Source organism: Saccoglossus kowalevskii, chromosome 10 (genome assembly GCF_978046115.1).
Source record: "Saccoglossus kowalevskii chromosome 10, keSacKowa6.1, whole genome shotgun sequence".
Classification (NCBI taxonomy): Eukaryota; Metazoa; Hemichordata; class Enteropneusta; family Harrimaniidae; genus Saccoglossus; species Saccoglossus kowalevskii.
In genome coordinates, this window is record NC_140650.1 from 25169734 (window position 1) to 25189447 (window position 19714).

Genomic DNA, 19714 nt, shown 5'->3' on the forward strand with positions numbered 1-19714 from the left:
TTTAGATATAAGGTATTGGAAAGTAAGGTATTATTTAGATATAAGGTATTGGAAAGTAAGGTATTATTTAGATATAAGGTATTGGAAAGTAAGGTATTATTTAGATATAAGGTATTGGAAAGTAAGGTATTATTTAGATATGAGGTATTGGAAAGTAAGGTATTATTTAGATATAAGGTATTGGAAAGTAAGGTATTATTTAGATATGAGGTATTGGAAAGTAAGGTATTATTTAGATATGAGGTATTGGAAAGTAAGGTATTATTTAGATATAAGGTATTGGAAAGTAAGGTATTATTTAGATATGAGGTATTGGAAAGTAAGATATTATTTAGATATAAGGTAATGGAAAGTAAGGTATTATTTAGATATAAGGTATTTGAAAGTAAGGTATTATTTAGATATAAGGTAATGGAAAGTAAGGTATTATTTAAATATAAGGTATTTGAAAGTAAGGTATTATTTAGATATAAGGTATTGGAAAGTAAGGTATTATTTAGATATAAGATATTGGAAAGTAAGGTATTATTTAGATATAAGGTAATGGAAAGTAAGGTATTATTTAGATATGAGGTATTGAAAAGTAAGGTATTATTTAGATATAAGGTAATGGAAAGTAAGGTATTATTTAGATATAGGGTATTTGAAAGTAAGGTATTATTTAGATATAAGGTATTGGAAAGTAAGGTATTATTTAGATATAAGATATTGGAAAGTAAGGTATTATTTAGATATGAGGTATTGGAAAGTAAGGTATTATTTAGATATAAGGTATTGGAAAGTAAGGTATTATTTAGATATGAGGTATTGGAAAGTAAGGTATTATTTAGATATAAGATATTGGAAAGTAAGGTATTATTTAGATATAAGGTAATGGAAAGTAAGGTATTATTTAGATATGAGGTATTGAAAAGTAAGGTATTATTTAGATATAAGGTAATGGAAAGTAAGGTATTATTTAGATATAGGGTATTTGAAAGTAAGGTATTATTTAGATATAAGGTATTGGAAAGTAAGGTATTATTTAGATATAAGATATTGGAAAGTAAGGTATTATTTAGATATGAGGTATTGGAAAGTAAGGTATTATTTAGATATAAGGTATTGGAAAGTAAGATATTATTTAGATATAAGGTATTGGAAAGTAAGGTATTATTTAGATATAAGATATTGGGAAGTAAGGTATTATTTAGATATGAGGTATTGGAAAGTAAGGTATTATTTAGATATAAGGTATTGGAAAGTAAGGTATTATTTAGATATGAGGTATTGGAAAGTAAGGTATTATTTAGATATAAGGTATTGGAAAGTAAGGTATTATTTAGATATGAGGTATTGGAAAGTAAGGTATTATTTAGATATAAGGTATTGGAAAGTAAGGTATTATTTAGATATAAGGTATTTGAAAGTAAGGTATTATTTACATATAAGATATTGGAAAGTAAGATATTATTCAGATATAAGATGTTTTAAAGTGAGGTATTATTTAGATATAAGATATTGAAAAGTAAGGTATTATTTAGATACAGGTATTGGAATGTAAGGTATTATTTAGATATAAGATATTGGAAAGTAAAGTATTATTTAGATATAAGGTATTGGAAAGTAAGGTAATATTTAGATATAAGGTAATGGAAAGTAAGGTATTATTTAGATATAAGGTATTGGAAAGTAAGATATTATTTAGATATAAGGTATTGGAAAGTAAGGTATTATTTAGATATAAGGTATTGGAAAGTAAAGTATCATTTTTAGATATAAGATATTGGAAAGTAAGGTATTATTTAGATATAAGATATTTGAAAGTAAGGTATTATTTAGATATAAGATACCGGAAAGTAAGATATTATTTAGAAATAAGGTATTTGAAAGTATGGTATTATTAAGATATAAGATACTGGAAAGTAAGATATTATTTAGAAATAAGGTATTTGAAAGTATGAAAGTGAGGTATTATTAAGATATAAGATATTGGAAAGTAAGATATTATTCAGATATAAGATATTTGAAAGTGAGGAATTATTTAGATATAAGGTATTGGAAAGTTAGGTATTATTTAGATATAAGGTATTGAAGTAAATGTATGATATCTTTTGGATAAATGTAACGTAGTGTATCATTTGACAATATAGTTTCATTGTCGGGGTGTATGGTATTGCCAATATGGTATTATTTGTATATATATTTTTGAATTGCAGTGTATCAATTGGTATATGATGTGAAAATAAATAGGGAGGTATCATTTGACTATATACTATTGAAACGTAGGTTATCTTGAGTATGTGGTGTTGAAAACGACATTTTGGAATATAAGGATCTGATATGAGAGCGGAGAAGTAATTCAATTTGTGTCTCAATGATTGAGTCAAATATGTGAATTGTTTGTTCTGAAAAGTGATAACGACATAGATTTATTTAAACACTGAGCCAAGAATAATATATGCCTACCACAAATGTCGACATATATTTATTGATTCCGAACACTGCATTGCGTTCGATACACACGCCATTATGATTATATCAACAATGTGCTTTTTATGCTAAAAATGTAGACTGGTTGTACTGAACATCAGAAGCAATTCGCCTCTGTCATAATTATGAATAAGTGCGAACTACCAAACAAACAAACTGACAAATTGTTTGCTGTATTTAGGTATTGTAACTGAATTTCCATTTATTATTTTGTGTCACGGCAATGTTCTCTTGTGACACAAAGCGTGTACGGAAGTGACGTGCGTGGGATGTTCAGTCAAATCTCTAAACAATGGGAAGATTTTATGGGGAAAAAAATAGATGAACTTTGACCTATTTCAAACTAATTATTTGTAAAGCCGCTGATGTACATTGCTGTTTTGCATTCGTATATTTGTCCAAAATGTGTATTTTCTGATAGTTAAAGTGGTTCTAGTTAAAGTCCGATATAATACTGCTCATTTTGGGGTAGTTTTAGGTGTTTTTTCTACAGCCCCGTTGCGTGTTGTTTGTTGCTTCAGTGTACGTGTGTTACGTAGCTTCTTTTGCATAGGACAGTGACCAATGAATGGGTCAATGACCTGTAGTAATTACACCTGTTTAATGTAAATATCACAGTAAACTACACGTTACTAACCCATCGTTAGTAAACCGGTACTTCTCTGGACTAAGGAAGTCATCGAAGGTCAGCGAACTGTTAGAACAAAAAGCAGTATAACTGTATGACACTGAGTGAAAACTGTTTACTACATCAAATGCAGAAACACCTCGCTGATTGCAGTTTCATTAGGGGTGTATAACTTTCAGTAAACGTATGGTATCGTGGTAAATATATACATATATGACTTAGTATAACAGGCAGTGCGTCCAACTCAAAATATCCCTAATCTATTTAATACAAAAATATGTTCTATTCAATCATACGCCCCTTAGCTCGTCGGTATATATCGCCATTCTTTGTGGATTTCACCAATTGTAAAAAAATCCCGCGAATTATAGCGAAGAAACATCTGTGCTCCTTCTTACTACGCGGAAACATCAAATGGTTTATTGCTATCTCTTTGTATTGCACCAGCGTTTTTTTTTCTTTAACTGGTGTAGTTATTCATTCGTGTGTTATTTCCGTCACCGGTCTCATCACACAAGTCTTATGTAGACAGCAACTGAGCAGGATCATCAAAGTACACAATTCGAATGCAACCTTATTTGTTTTTAAGCCACGAGATCAATTGCGACGGATTTATTAACAACGCCTATGCATCTTAATCCACTATTCGGTACACGGCGTAACATTGCGACGACAACACTACTTTAATGTAACTGGATAAAAAACGACTAATTAAATACAGTATAATTGATCAAACTTGAAAGGCTATCAAATCAAATATATAAAAAACGTGACTCGCGTGAAAGACGAGAAATCGGACTCTGAATTTATATCGCGGTCGTTGGAGATTGACGGCATGAAAAACACATGAGAACGAATATGTTCTTTTGTGGATGTATAACTGATCGAGCGCCCTCTAGTGTTACCCCTAAGACTGTCGAAAAAAAGAAACATGCAGTACATTAATATTCACATCTACAATTAGGCCGTTAAAGGTCATTGCTAAGGTTAATATACCTATATCAGTATATAAACTGCTGCAGATCAGGAATATATATATATATATATATATATATATATATATATATATATATATATATATATTCTTACACTTTCTTATCGTTCAACAGACAGAATAGATAGATAAAAACTAAACTATTTCACTACTGTCTAAACCTGATTACTTAGTACTGTATCACTATCTAATATATTACATGGAAATCAACACATGTAATCTGGTATGATCTAACATAGGAATCGCAAAAATCAAATTTAAAAAAAATGTCAATATATTTCCCAGCATAATTTATTCGAAGCGTTACGTTTGAGTTTAATATATTTTGCATTCACGGTCGGGATGATGTTATTAGAATGTGCGTATATAATCTATTCCACGTGAACGTATCCAATTTTAGAAGAACCGAGATCCGATGTTATCGAACTAGCAGTATAAACATAAAAATGTAACACATATAGTTTAGATATCTAAATTATTCGTCAAATAATAAACATAACATGAACGAAATAGCCTAATACATGATAGGCTTGATTTGTAGCGACCGACGAATAAATTCTTTATGGGAAATATGTGTTTTTTTAAGCTGCAGTATCTCTAATTAATTTAAGAAAGTGACATAAAAATTCCAAATCCTATTTTCTTCAAGTTAAATAAATGCACTGCCCTTTTGCTGTGTTGGTGTATGTCGGTGTTGGAAAATCAATCAAAGCAACGCCTACACATATGATACCTGCTCTATGCCGAGTTCTTGCTAATACCGTCGATGAATCGGGCATGTATTCACTGGATGTGTTGTTTTACCTCTGTCGGTTATTATTCGAAGCATGCATTAAATCAATTAGTTATTTTTAGATTCAATAACTGCAAAAAATAAAAAAAAATATTCTGATTGCAGTCAGCTATAATTACTTGCTTGAAAAAGACAGCACCCTACAAGATGCACTTCTGCATAAGTGACGACCTCGTGCATTATGAAGTCTGATGCATTTCTCGTAGAAGTCAACTTTATATATAAAAACATAAGGTGCTGTCAAACATTAATTTCTCAAACCATTCGAGGGTGAAGGTTTTTTTTCAGAGAAACCTTTTATCTATTTCGAGCTCAGTGCTGTGGCAAACACAGTTAATCCAAGTACAGGTTCGCAATTATAGTGCTCAGTGAGTCCATTAATATGGTAATTTCTTGTTCTCTACCTCATCGGGTTATGTGATGTCCTTAAATCCTACTGCTCACACAAAATTTAACAGGATTCCATGAATGATTATCTATTATTTTTTCAAGTGGAACTGTTTTTGTGCCATTTGTTTTAATTTTTGCAGCTATTTGCAATACACACACATAAAAATAAATATGAGGTCATTACAAGGACATCTCTTATTATCTCTCCTTATTATCATACATCTTTTCCTTTCAATGATACGTCATGGGAATTCCGAAATCCAAAAAGTTTAGAGCAGAATCAGCGAACTTCTTTGTATGGAGTCCGGTCAAAACCTGGTGGCAGGCATGTTAAAAAATGTTTTTTTTTATTATTTGAGGACGCTTGCGCGCGTAATCATTCCGTATTTGGAATTCGAATTTCCTAATATGGTAGGATGAACACACCCCGTAAAATACCGCAAAATTACGATATTAAAAATTACCATATTCAATCTCCTCCTCTATGGTACACGAATCAATGCAATTGTATCCAGTAACAGTCAATATCCAGTAATTGTCAATATAGGTATTTCATCACCGCATTAAACAATGGCCAACACATACATGTCTTCTGGCCAATGATTCATAATGCGTTAACTTTTCTGGTGTTATATGGATTGGGATACGTCTAATCCATATAAAACAATTACTAACACGCGTCTTTTTTCTAACCCATGTGAAAGGATTCATAATGTTTACAAAGTTTTGAAGTTCTATCATTTGACGTATGTCAACACGAATAAAACAATAACAAACATAAGTTTTCTTACCAATGTAAAAAATGTAATGTTTTCACATATTTGGAGATATAATTTGTCAATTGTCTAAACCCGTAATACAATAACCAGCACATGACCCTTGACCAATGGTAAATTTAAAATGTATTCACAGACCTAGTGGTATATAACTTGTCGTATGTACAAATGGGTCATATATGATGAGTAGTGCATTTTGGGTATTACAAAATAGGGCCTTGTATATTACATTGCATCACCTGGTACACGGCAAATTTATTTCATATCGAATTATCGACGTACTAAGTGTACTTGAGCGACTATATACTGTACATATATATCAATTATATAGATCGATCATCATACTTTTATTTCAATATTTAAATAATTTTATCTCTGTACAAATTGCAGGAAAGTGACAATGTTCGGTATTTTTGCAAGAATGTGTAATCAAATTACAGGTTTCATTCATAGAATGTGTTACCACCCTGTACCAGCAGGATATTGGTCTAATGCTATGATGACAACTGCTCACTCAGTAATCCGAGTTTAATTAATTAATTAAATAAATAAGGAAAGCACCCGATTTACAAGATTTGATTGGTCCCTGTTTATCCGGACATGCAACTCACAAACCAAGCCAGATATGTTTAGCTAGCTCAATTAATTGTTACTCTCCTTGTATGTGGAACTTATGATTTTAAAGATAAAACCGGAAGAAGGAAATGAAGATATGATTCAAATCAACCAATGACGTGCATAGTAGATTTCAGTTGACAAATCGGGGACATTCATTTCATGAACTCAGTCTATTCTATTGGTTAGCATTTGTCAGGTTGCTCCATTTTTACCATACTTCTAGTACTACTATCACTAATAAGGTGTTACATCAACCATGTAAATTTCAGAACTGTTTCTAACTGTACATCTACATAATAATATATAAAAACATGATAATTCGTTCCATTTTGTGAAATCTGTTTACATATCCTGAGAAAGACTCAGTAAATGAAGTGGTGGAGTAGTATAAAAAAATACGAAGCCAGTGGTAAATATTCGTTTAAGTAAAATGAGGAGTAGTATCTTGTCCTTGAGAATGTCAAGTGAAGCTTCATGCAAATGTACATCTATGAAGATACCTCTTGATGTTTTCTACTCAGAATTTCTATTTCTTGTTCGGAGAATTCAGAATCATTATATATATATACTTTCCTGCAATTGGAAGCATTCAAGGAAGTGATATTTGTTGAAACAACACTGCAAAATGTTCAAAATGTCTGCAAATAGCTTTAATATGTAAATGTCGCTGTTGGCTAAAGTCTCGAGCTAAAGTCTCGCGAGCAAGAAGCAGGAACACACATGATGGAATATGAGCGTTGTTCACATATCAGGTTTGAATGGATGGGCTTTCTTTCTTCCTTTCACACTTATCCTTTTAACCAGATGGTCAGGTTCGGTATTTTAGTTGCTAGTATCTATCGCATTGCATATTATGCAAATAAATCCCATATTCAAATTAGAATGAATAGTGTTGAAATATGCTCAATCGGTATTCGAAGTTAATAAATAAATAAATGTCAAAATTAAATAGATTAAAACATGCCACAATATAAAAACACAGCCCCTTAATATGCCTGCATGTGTTAGCTACACTTTGCATTGTACGTTATTTACATTTATTTGGACAGAACATCAACAGCTGAGTCAGGGATGGACCATTAGAAAGTAGGGGTGGTTGTAGAGCAACTGAGTCAGATACCATTTGACGGAGATTTCACGTTTTTCCCTTCCACTGTGTATGCACGCCACCTCAACGTTCTACTGGTCTGCCCATATAACTATCAACATCAATGGTTGTGTGGGAAATTAAAAGAATAAATATTATAAGAAAGATATTTTTGAAATTTTCCATTTATATTTATATTTAAATATATTATAGGGAGCCTAGCCCCAGAATTTTGCGCGAAAACACTGAACGAATCATTGACATTATCGAGTTGTAAAGACCACGAAATGGAAATCAATTTCTGTTTTTAACGATCAAACTAATTTCAATTCTAAGTAACTTGGACTTAACGATGTCTGTACATCTAATACAAATATTTGCATAAATATTCCTTGTTCAACATTTCGAGACAGTCCTTGTTGGTAATATACAGCATTTCAGACCTATATCCCAAAACATAATTACATTAAAGCGGGAGGGTCGTCACCTGCGTACGCGCGAGAATTGAGTCCCAAGCGACGATAACAACATACGCTAAAAACGCAAAGGCTCATGGGTAGACGCTTGTTTGCAAACAATGACACGCTATGGCCATCTGACGCATGCGCAGGTGACGACTACCCCCGCTTTAATAGACCAGTTGGCTGGTTCATTTGGGTATTTGCCCCAATACCGAAAAGTAGGGAATGTAATAGTAAATAAAAGTAAAAAGCAAATTGCATGGCATTGTTGAACATTGTATATTACACATAAAGTGATTGTTTTAGGTATATATGCAGATTCGTGGGGTTCGCTGTCGTAAAAAAATATATTTTTGCATTTTTGAAATTTGATATTTAGACGGTCTTGCTCTCACAAACGTTTTCAAGAAGTCAAAAATACCTCCAAATGACAACAAATAAAGAATTGACGACGATATTATCACGATATTATCACAAGTCAGAATGAGGTCACTCCAGGTCATGTACTTATGAAAACTGGAAGCACTTTGAATAGCATTTTTTTTTTTACGAAGAAGTGTTACTTAGTGTCAGGTGACGGATGGGCAGTCGTTCATAATATTATCTTCGCGTTAACGGAAAGTCTAACTCAAACAGATATGACCGGAAAGTTCCTCGATGAACACAGCATATAGATAGTATGAACATTTTAATTTGAATTCTCGTGGTTATTTAGGTTTAAAACTCCCTCGCCAACTGAAAACACGGAAATCAGATAATAACCAATCTAAACCTCGTGTGAACCTTGGTGTTTTGATGATTTTTAAATATCATGTTTCATTTTCTAACAGAGCCCCGAAACCCGAACACTGTCTAAATATTGAACAGCAAAAACTTAATTTTATGGTTCTGGCTGCCCACGAACCTGCATCTATTCCTTAAATACTGTGACGTAATTTGGCTCAAACGTCTGACGTCATTTCTATTCGTTCACAATGCTGCGCTAGGTCAATTGTAGTTGTATTTGTAACGCTGATTTTGACAGTGGAAGCACCGTTCGTCGTCGATCTGTTTCGTGAAGCTCGTCTAATCTCTGACGGACTGCATTCACTAAAGTAGTCCCATTGACGACCAGGCGGGGAAGGTCTACCGCAGCACAATAACTGCCGAAAGGCTCGTCTGAAATCCCTATTTGTGGCATAAATAACTGGGTTTAGTGTACTGTTCACCCATCCCAGCCACGTGAATGCAATATAGCAGTCTAGTGGCACACACTGATCGCAAAACGATATGATACAGTTAGCAACGAAAAACGGCAGCCAGCAGATGACAAAAATTCCTATGATTAAACCAAAAGTTTTAATAGCTTTCCGCTCTCCAAAACTTCTTGAATGTTTGTGTTTGATGTTGAGCGTCCTTTCTTGTTGTTTGATTTGTTTCTCGATTCGTCTCGCTGTTTGATATATTCGGTAATAGATTATCAAGATAATTGTGCTAGGGATGTAGAAACTGATTGAGGATGAGACCGTGGCGTAAATACCATTCAGTTTGAACTCACACTGTGGAGGGTCAGCTAGTAACGAATCTACGTCATCGGCTCGGTGTGCATTGGTCATAACCGGGATGAATGAAACAAGTGCGGCCAGTATCCACACGCCTATAATCATTAAAACCGCTCGTTTCCGTGTCATCATAGCCTGATATCGGAAAGGTTTCATCACAGCCCAATACCGATCCACGCTTATAACACAAAGGTTCAAAATGGAAGCAGTAGACAACATAATATCCAGCGTTATGTGTACTTGACAGAATTCACCGAATGGCCAATAGCCAGCGACTAAATTGACCGCAGCCCAAGACATCACAAGTATGGCCACTAGTAGGTCTGAGATTGCTAAGGATACGATGAACCAGTTTGTAATGTTAGTTCGAAGTCTTCGATAAACAAAGACTGAGAGAATGACGAGAGCATTGCCAAGTACTGTAAACAGCACAATAAAGGCGAGTACGAGTCCAATAATAATGTTCTTCACAACATCGGGTGGTGGAAGGGTTGACAAAATAAGAGTCGGTGAAGTAGACGACCAGAAAGCATCCGTCGTCATGGTAACCTCCCGCAACTTTGTATGCGTCATCTGCGTGGTGAACCCAACGATCTGGTAAGGTGTCTCGGACGTCGTCATTGCCGCCGTTAGCAGCGACATCGCTGATGTTGTGTTAATACTTGCGTTTGCCATAGTTGTACCATTCACACCGTTCTGCTATTACCATATCCTGGGCGGTGGAATTCTAACGTCGCGATACATGAGCGATTTTTATCAGTCACAGCTCCCTGTGGACGACAGAAAAAATATTATATTACAAGAGAATAAAATCGACCGACCGTATCATTAGAAATTATAAGGGTTATGGCTGCAGTTGTGTGAAATCGTGTCTGTCAACCGTGGCAATGCATTACAGAGATGTGTAATGGCTGTATTTGTAATACTTTAGTAATAAAAAATACACTCACACTCTTCTATGGGGCGACATGGTTTCGATATTATAGATTTAATTACGTAGTATGCGGGAATTATATATATTGCACGAGTTAAAGCGCTACAATTGTAGTACAACACGCGTAAACAAACAGTGATTTAAAACGTCGCGTGGGACCCATGTCGAACACGGCGCGTTGCGACGACAATGTCACCTTAAACGTGTAATAACACAATTATACAAGAACCCCACTTAGCCAGCCAGGAGTCTACCTGTGGTCATGGAGGTAAACAGATTTTTATGTGTTTTTTTTTACCTCCATGCTGTGGTATTCTCAGTGTACATTCACCTGTATTATAGTGTAACCATGTGCAAGTGACAAAAGAAAAATAGTTTCAAATTTAAAATTATATAAATCGTAATCTACAACAACATCACTACCACTGTGATATAGTGAAGTACACTAATGCACAAACCGTCGGTATACCGAGATATCAGTATTAAAGATGGCGACCCATTGACCGGAAGTCTACTTCGCCATTTGCCATTCAACGTCCTCTGTAATATCAGCCTAACCGATGTCACATTATATTATCTGACATCTGTACTGATATCGTTGTGTCGCCTGAATGAAGGTGTCCAATTGTTAACAAGTATTCCTGACTCTGAGCTCCGTGGTCGCCTGTAGGCATATGCAATCCATCGGGACACAGTGTGCTAAATAATATACGAGTACGATTCAAAAACATGAAGATAATTTATCGCTTGCGCCCACAGATGTCGGATGCTATCTAGCCATTGAGAATATAGAGATTACTGAAATTTATTATCATATATACAACGTTCAAGATATGCCAACATATTTACGTGCGTGTATCAATAAGAAGTTAATTTCAATTTACATATATTCCCATTACACTTAATACTCAATGACAAAGCGTCAACTTCGTTATTATAATAAAATACATTTTTAGTATGGGCTGCGATCGATATGAAGAATTGACATCCCCAAGTGTCTGTTATTAATTAGAAGAATACTGATTGTTTTCTGATTGCACATTTATCATATTAACAGCTGTTTCGTTCGAAGAATTTGAATCAATGTGTATATTTGCTATCACTCGTGTGTATAAATGTCGTAAAACTCATCAAAATTCCGTTGTTTACTCGCCTTTTGAGTTGGTTAATCCTCAAATGCGCCCCTTTTTGCGGGGAATCGGAAAAGTGTTGATGCCGAGTGCATCCCACGCAAACGTAACCAACAAACACACGTACATCGTCACATGTAAAGGTATATACACAGTCTAGTGACCGTTGACTTAACGCATTGTGGGAGCCGGAAAAGTCTTCTTTGAGTCATAGACCCGATCGATATTTGGCAATTTGTAAAATCGCAGTTCAAAAGAAATAAAATAGCTTCGCCGCCATTATCCCTAGTTAACGATCTGTCGCAGCTTCCTCCCAGTCATTAGCAAGATACAAACTTCATACAGCATGTGTATTTGCGTGGAAACCACCTGGCTGAAAACGCTAATAACAACGTACTACAATAGCTATGGCAACATGAGTGTCGATAGTCTTATTAATTATTTCCAAATTTGTTGAGGATCAGTATTGTTAATCGTACCGATTTACTCATATGTACTTCTTTCTAATGCAGCTATACTATATTGTAAATCGGTTCCCAAAATATAATCATATTCTCTTTCGAGCACGCGCAGTAAGAATTATTGAGGTTGGTCATCAACGTGATACCTCTCTTGTACCCAGGATTGAATAAGAATACGGGAACCGTGGAGTCGCCAACATCGACGTAATTTCTAATAATGCTGCAACTGGAACGCGAATAAAAAAAGGAATATTTAGAAAGAGATCAGTAACCCCATACATAAATGCATATTACCTGGAACAAGTAAATGTATATTACAATTGAATTTACATGCGGTGAATAATTTATAGTGATAGTATCACCAACATGGATCGCCTCGCTTATATTTTTTTACTTTAAGTTGCAGAATAAAGTGAACCAGTCGGAAATGTAATACGTCAAAACAAACAAGTAGCTCGTTGAAGACTAGTCAATTATGATGCACGAAGGTGAACTTGTGTATAGACATACCATCTATCGTAGTCCATGTTAAAGGGCGGTGGTCGTCGCGCCGCGCCCTGTTCGATGTGGGACTCATAGCGACGTATACAACGCGTGTACAATACATTGTTTATTTACATGAACTTATTCGAACACGCGCTGCGCGACGACCACCGCGCTTTAACACTATTAGCCAAGCAACAAACTTTTACAAAAGTGCATTTCGTCTCTAACACTGTGCGTCAAAAAGCAAGATGTAGAAGTAATATATGCTATAAAACCATTACAAAAGAAAAAGTAACACTACATTATGCCAATGAGAGTTTTGGCTTAGATTTCTCGTCCAATTTCTGAATTAGTGCTGCGAATATTCGTTGTATTTACTGAGTGCGAGAAGACGCATAAGAGTTCAATAGAACAGAATCAGTCGTCAATTTATGTTAATCACGTTGTTAATCAGAAGTACACGCCAAGTATAACCATGGCAACATCATAGCAACGTGATACATTCAGCTGAGCATGCATGGAATTTTCGGAATGTAGCTACACAATCTGCTGGCCACAGACGGGTGTGCATCGGTGATTAGTTCATTTGCATGCTGAATATCGCATATTTTTCTTTCAATAAATCGACCGTACTATTTGTTTGGAGAAGATGGCCTCTCTTTAATACAATATGGACACTGATTGAATAGGGTGGGTTACATATATATGTAAATTACCGGAATGATTAAAGTTGATGACGACACGCAATTAAAGAAATACCGACCGTCTACTAGGCATCGTCAATGGGGCTATCGTTGTTGTTTTGTTTTTGTTTTTGTCAATTGAACGTAGACATTCAATTTGTTCGAGTCTGGTGTTTAGAATATTTCATGACCGGCGGGGTTACGAAGTTGACGTTGTACTTTCATGTCAGCATGTACTACATGAAAAACACGGAGATATGCCCTTTGAGAAATTTTACCATGAATACACTACAAAGCATTTGCTTTTGAGAATAGGCGTCCTCCATATAGAAAAAGGTCGGCTGATAAGAGTTAATTTCATTGAGAGTGAGAGATATTATTAATGATATTGAAAATAACCGCATTGATAATATACAAATATTTCAAAAGGCATGAAATTCTGTTTAGGTCGTGCATGGTTTGCTCCCACTTTCAAGTATTATATGTGTATATATACATATAAATAGAGATTATATTAAACCACCATTATGTTAAAGCTTACAATGACACAGCGGTCTCTGAATTTTAAGGTTGGTTAGCATCGACTAAATAGTTAATGAAATTCTCGACTTACACCGGCTACAGCATGCGTGTAATCAGGTCAACCAATGGTGATGGGCACAATTATTTCCTAGTCTAACGCATAATTTCATGACATCATGTTCGGCTTGACAAAACGATTTGCCGGTCTTTTTTTTTAAATTGCATATTTTACTATGTAAAATGTTCTCGACTACCTGCATACTACGTGTTAATTTTAGCACTATGAACTGGGATTGCTTTCTTTTTGCCTAAATATAACCCAAAACAAGAATACCAAAGCATCAGATGAATGGTCAGTCAACTGAGATACGAGGGCTAGACCAACGCGTCCAGCAGCGATGGTAGCAGCGGCGTTACAGTCGATTGGCGGACAGTGCACGTAACAGTAGTAAAATAATAGCAACCACATGTCAGTTTCATTGCGCCGTGCTCGAAGAAAAAACAAAGCATAACTGCTACGGCCTGGCGCTGGCGGTTACTATGCCAACCATCACATGTAACTACACATAAGCGATAAGTTACAAGTTGTGTTCGGGATATCAGTTAGCCATATGCACGCTGCTACGATAAACCAGATCACGAACAGATACCAATAGCCTTAAAAAATGAAACGTCCATGCCGCCGGCAAAAAAAGATAACAACGTTTGTTTGAAATGCGCACAACGCCGAGTAACTTCCGGGGTTGCCAATTTAGTGTTTTAAACCATTAAATTCCACAGTCACGTGACTGGTTAAATGTTTTATAGGGAAATTGGTTTGTATTGCAATTATGATATGCTGACGTAAAGATTCAGTGTTTAATCATTGAGAAAGTATGCATAATGACGAGGCTATTTGCATAGGCATCGCCATAAAAGGCGCTATCACGTCCATCGAAATACGTTTAGACCGTTTAGAAAACAACGTAACGCTGTTATCATACAGTCAGCCAGTGGTTAGATTTTTTAGTAAACTAGCATCATACTAGTACTGTTCTCAAAGCGGTGATGACAATTACAAGCAATTACAGTACCATGGCAATAAGGGGCGACAATTGACAATATGTAGTAAAGGAAAACAGTGAAATTAAAATGAATAGTTTTTAAAAACACGGCATTATTGGAATGCTTGTATTGTGGCGTACGTTACCTACCTACAAATGCTCACACTATCCCCTCGTTGTCAGCAACACATTGTAATAAATGACCCGATGGTATAAATACACAAACGCCATAATAATTCGCCACGTGCTTTCAGCCAATACTACATAAACGGCACGCTACATACATATGTGACAATTCGTAGCCCCTCTGGGAAAACTGACTTCATTATCACCATAGCGACAGAGCAAAATATGCTCGCTATAGATACCATACGCGTGGGTATCACACGCAGTACAATGTACAATGTAGGCAAGGGAGATTTGTGACTTCCGCGGAATGGGGTTCAGACGTTATCCTAGCCATGTAGTCAGTAGACGTGCATTCAAGCGCACGGGCGAGATAACCAGCTATCTTCAAGGTGTACGTTTCGAAAGCAGATAAAACTGTTACTAGAGGGAGACATGCAAGGTTGCGCGACTATCAAGCTTTACTCTCACTGGAAATGAAATACACGTATTGTTGTCAACAATTAAAGTGGTTTCTACGGTGCAGTGCATATCAAAGGAACCTCTTCCTTCGCATCTATATGTATCGATGTCACTTTTTTTCCTAGAAATTATTCCAATGAACCAGAATGGCATGGGTCATTGTCATGGTAACCACGTCAGACGAGTTGTGCTGCGTTTAAGTCTTTTATGGCTGAAATTGAATATATACACGAGGTGTGTATTTATCGTTGCTTGTACGTCCTTACCGGGATTCCTATTCCCGGGAAATATCTCCCGCGATCTCGAAAAACAATTATGAAGTTGTATATACGTATACACACCTGTACTACGCAGATACTAATGGTATTATCACTCACGGGAACAATTTGAAGTTGACAATAACGTCACTAAGACAATGTAAAGAATACTCTATCACTAAGTACTGGTAGTTAATCCGTTGTCGGCAACTGAGTAGCGACGGTCCGGTTCCGAGATACATACCCACTTAAGACAAGTAAACAGCGAGTATGGGTGAAAAGACTCTGACATAACCATTTATTGTACATTACTTAAATGGGTTCATGCTCGACGCCGTATGCCTCAACATATTACCCATTTCAGCTCTCAATAATGTGCCAGGTGATGTTCACGGGTCGAGCACACATCCCACTAACATTCTGAGAGTTGATATTAATTTCAGATAGTATAAATTATGTCGTCGTCCGTGCTACATGGAGAACATTCAATGATACTGCGTGGAACATCGCAAACATTGATTGATTGTTTCACAATTTTTTTTATTTTTTAGAACAATTCCAACGTTAGAGAAAAATTACATTTGTTGAAACGTTTTAATACCCATAACCTAAAAGGCCAGCATTCACAAAATACAACCATCATTTCCCCGAAAAATAGGCCTGGGAAGGCCAACTTTATTTGTTTACGTCAATATCCTTTTCGATCTGGGGTACAATTTAGTGCAAAATGAATACATTCTGGGTATTAGCATACTGAGTATGCGTAGGCTTCTACCTCACAGAATGGAAATCACTATATTTAGTTTTTGTCGTTATGTGTTTAGATCACAAGCGCAGAACTTGGGATGTCCCCTAATTCCATTGGCAAATGTCTATTAGACTGTCAATAGCCCTCAAGGCAAGATTATTGTGAAACTGAATTCATCAATCACTTATGAATCTAACATACATGAAGGCCCCTCCCTGGGGATGTTTTATGTGCTAGGTGTTACGTGCCTCATCGGCACAATCCCTTTACTCAAGGTCGCCAGGGCCGTGGACAAGAAACCACTTTCTTCAATTTATGACATTTGAAATGTTCAAGGTTAATATGTAAATTACAACATACCTATTATGTTAAGCAAGGTTTGATATAATTGGTGTACGGATGAATAATAGTTCATTCCTAATTCATTTTTTTTTTGTAAACAAACAAAATACTGTGTTTCACGGTTATTCAGTTAGATGAATTATTTAAGGATAGAAAATTGCCAAGAGGAAGCCGCTACTTCGTTACTTCAGGCCGGTTTAACTGAATAACAGATATGCAGGTTGTGAGAAAAGAAATAAGATTACAATATCAGTAGCGTGAGTTCAGATTTCGAGTAAACAAACAAACAATGTATTTCGCATGGTTTACTTCACTTTCAACGATGTTTTTTCTACCATAGGACTCAATGAACAAAAGGTTCTAACATTTGAAACATGACCGCCATTACTTTATAAATCAGTTTTTTTTATTCCGCCGATATCCTGATTTGTTGCATTTCATTCTGCCCTTTAATGAGACAACCATGAACATGGCATGGGGAAATTATTCAATGTTTAGCACGCCATTTTCACCATCGTACGGTAAGTGTTGTCGGTACGCACATGAAGAAACTGGTGTATAATTTTGTTTTCTGTCCACGACTGTCTCTTTGAGAAACCACCCCCGGAAACGCATTACATATTTCTTTACAATGACGTAATCTTGCAATCACTGTGCATACGGGCTATAGTGGCTTCTCCCACTGCGCCTAACAATAAAAGCATGCTGACATTGCCTACTTTGGCTTCTCATAAGAATAGACACAACATTGGCTTCTCGACATTTGAACCATAATGTGTGTGTGACACATCGCTATGCCGTCGATATTAAAGTTACCAGGCATCATTAGAATTCTTGTCACGTGAGTATTCGATAAATGCAGTATACTGTTCCCTCTAAATTCTCTGACAATTCTATTATTATTGTGGTCACGTGATTCATTAATCTACAGAAAATGTACTCTAATTTGTTGGTTACTCGTGGATATGATTTTGCAGTCAGGGCACAGACAAACTATGTCTTTGCAACAACTGGGCCAGGTGACTGCTTTGATCGTTTAAATTGCTGTCTATATTGAGAGTTTTAGTTCAACAGAAGCCATGGAATAAAGGTTTGTACAGTTATACGGCGATACAATTGCTTTCATCTAGCCATTGTTCAGTGAATGGCATTGATCACTGCCGCAAACGTGATATGCTGGTTTGGAACGTGATATCGCATTTTAAGCAGGGAAACTATAAGAATATTTTTACTCAAAAATAGAAAAATGCACCAAAACATACACAACTACAACACTGCTTCGTCCTTTCAGATTTAGATTGAATCGCATTCGGGTGGATTGTCATGGATCTATGAAGTGGACTACTTAGCCAAAAAACATGAAAACATGTGTAGTAGCAAATGGGGAGGACACGAGTTGCCGAGCGGCTGAGCGAATGCACGAGTCAGAGCATATTTTCCTTCAGTGAATGATATATAGTTGGCCAATTTCTATATTTCTGGAAAACATATGATCCATAAACAAAGCAGAAAACTATCATATCTCACGCCGATTAAATATTATTTCCCCATAACTGCACAAATAATATGATCTCCATACACTACAACAGTCAATATCATCTTAGACTAGCCTTGTGATATTTCTAAGAGCGCATTAATTGGGTGATGTTTTGAATTTCTTTGCGACCACGCTGAAGTTTATAAAAAAAATACTTCATTATTGAATAATTATATATTAACATTTGATTGAAATAATTATTAATAAATTATTAAAATAAATTATCATTGTTTCAACTGAAACTCGAAGTGCAAATGTAGTGCATGTATCTCTATTTATTTACTTGTTGACACAACACTGACTTTGGAAAATACTGCAGAAAGGTCATTAAAAACTGAAGGATAGAAATAATTAATAAAAAATAATTAACAGTGCACAATAAAAAGTGAATAAAAATTACAAAGTTACATTCACAAATTACAAGATTTGCGGACAAATAATCACACGAAAATATATTACAATATATCTACAATTATACTCCTACTTTTAGGTGACGCTGTCTTATTTTAAGGCAGTGTTTAAGAAATTGTTCCGTATTGATCTGTGTACTGTGAAAACTCATTATAGAAATAAATTGACTATGAACTGACAAATTATGAAATTATTTATGTGTTTGGCCATATCTTCAACTAGAGCCTTTCTGTGTTGTTCATACTCAGGACATGACATTATTGGATGGAATTTATCTTCGATTTCTTCTGTATTACGTAGGTCACACCCTAGAAGGTCTATGGCCACACGTTCTTTTTAGCTGCTGTTTTTGGTTTCGTATGGCGGCCAGATTCAATTTTTAAATTGTTACTCTCAAATCTAAATTTGCTTAGCTGTTCACGTAGATCAATATTGTTACTGTCAGTTATGTATTTTGCGTGTTGTCATTGTAAATTTCTTCTATCAAATGTATGAATGAATTTTTCAAGTTGATTTTTTTAAACACATATGCAAAACCCATATTCAATGACATGGCTCGATGTGTGGCCATCCAGTCATTCAGTTTATAGGTAAACCACATGCGCCTGACCATGACCAAAGACTCCATCAAAGTCATGTACGTTAGAGATAGTCATAGTCTCGATCGGATGATTTTATTAGCCTCTCCCATTCCAGTGCGCGGCACACCCACCCACCCACTCACTCACCCATGCATGGATGGATGGAGTTGCTACTGTTTTCAGCCGTCGGCAACATCTGAGCTCCCAGATCATGAGCCCGGTGCCGCAACT

General features: G+C 35.6%; 1 protein-coding gene across 1 annotated transcript; it reads right to left on the reverse strand.

Annotated features, from left to right (window-relative positions):
* Positions 1-6376: 6376 nt before the first annotated feature.
* Positions 6377-10530, reverse strand: LOC100367667 (D(1) dopamine receptor). Its single transcript, XM_002733877.3, has one exon. The coding sequence runs from the start codon at positions 10433-10435 to the stop codon at positions 9161-9163; it is 1275 nt and encodes a 424-aa protein (XP_002733923.1). The 5' UTR covers positions 10436-10530; the 3' UTR covers positions 6377-9160.
* Between the last annotated feature and the right edge of the window lie 9184 nt (positions 10531-19714).

What these genes read in the sequence shown, in the direction of transcription:
- LOC100367667 (XM_002733877.3), bottom strand. Translation starts at nt 10,435, where the DNA reads ATGGCAAACGCAAGTATTAACACAACATCAGCGATGTCGCTGCTAACG.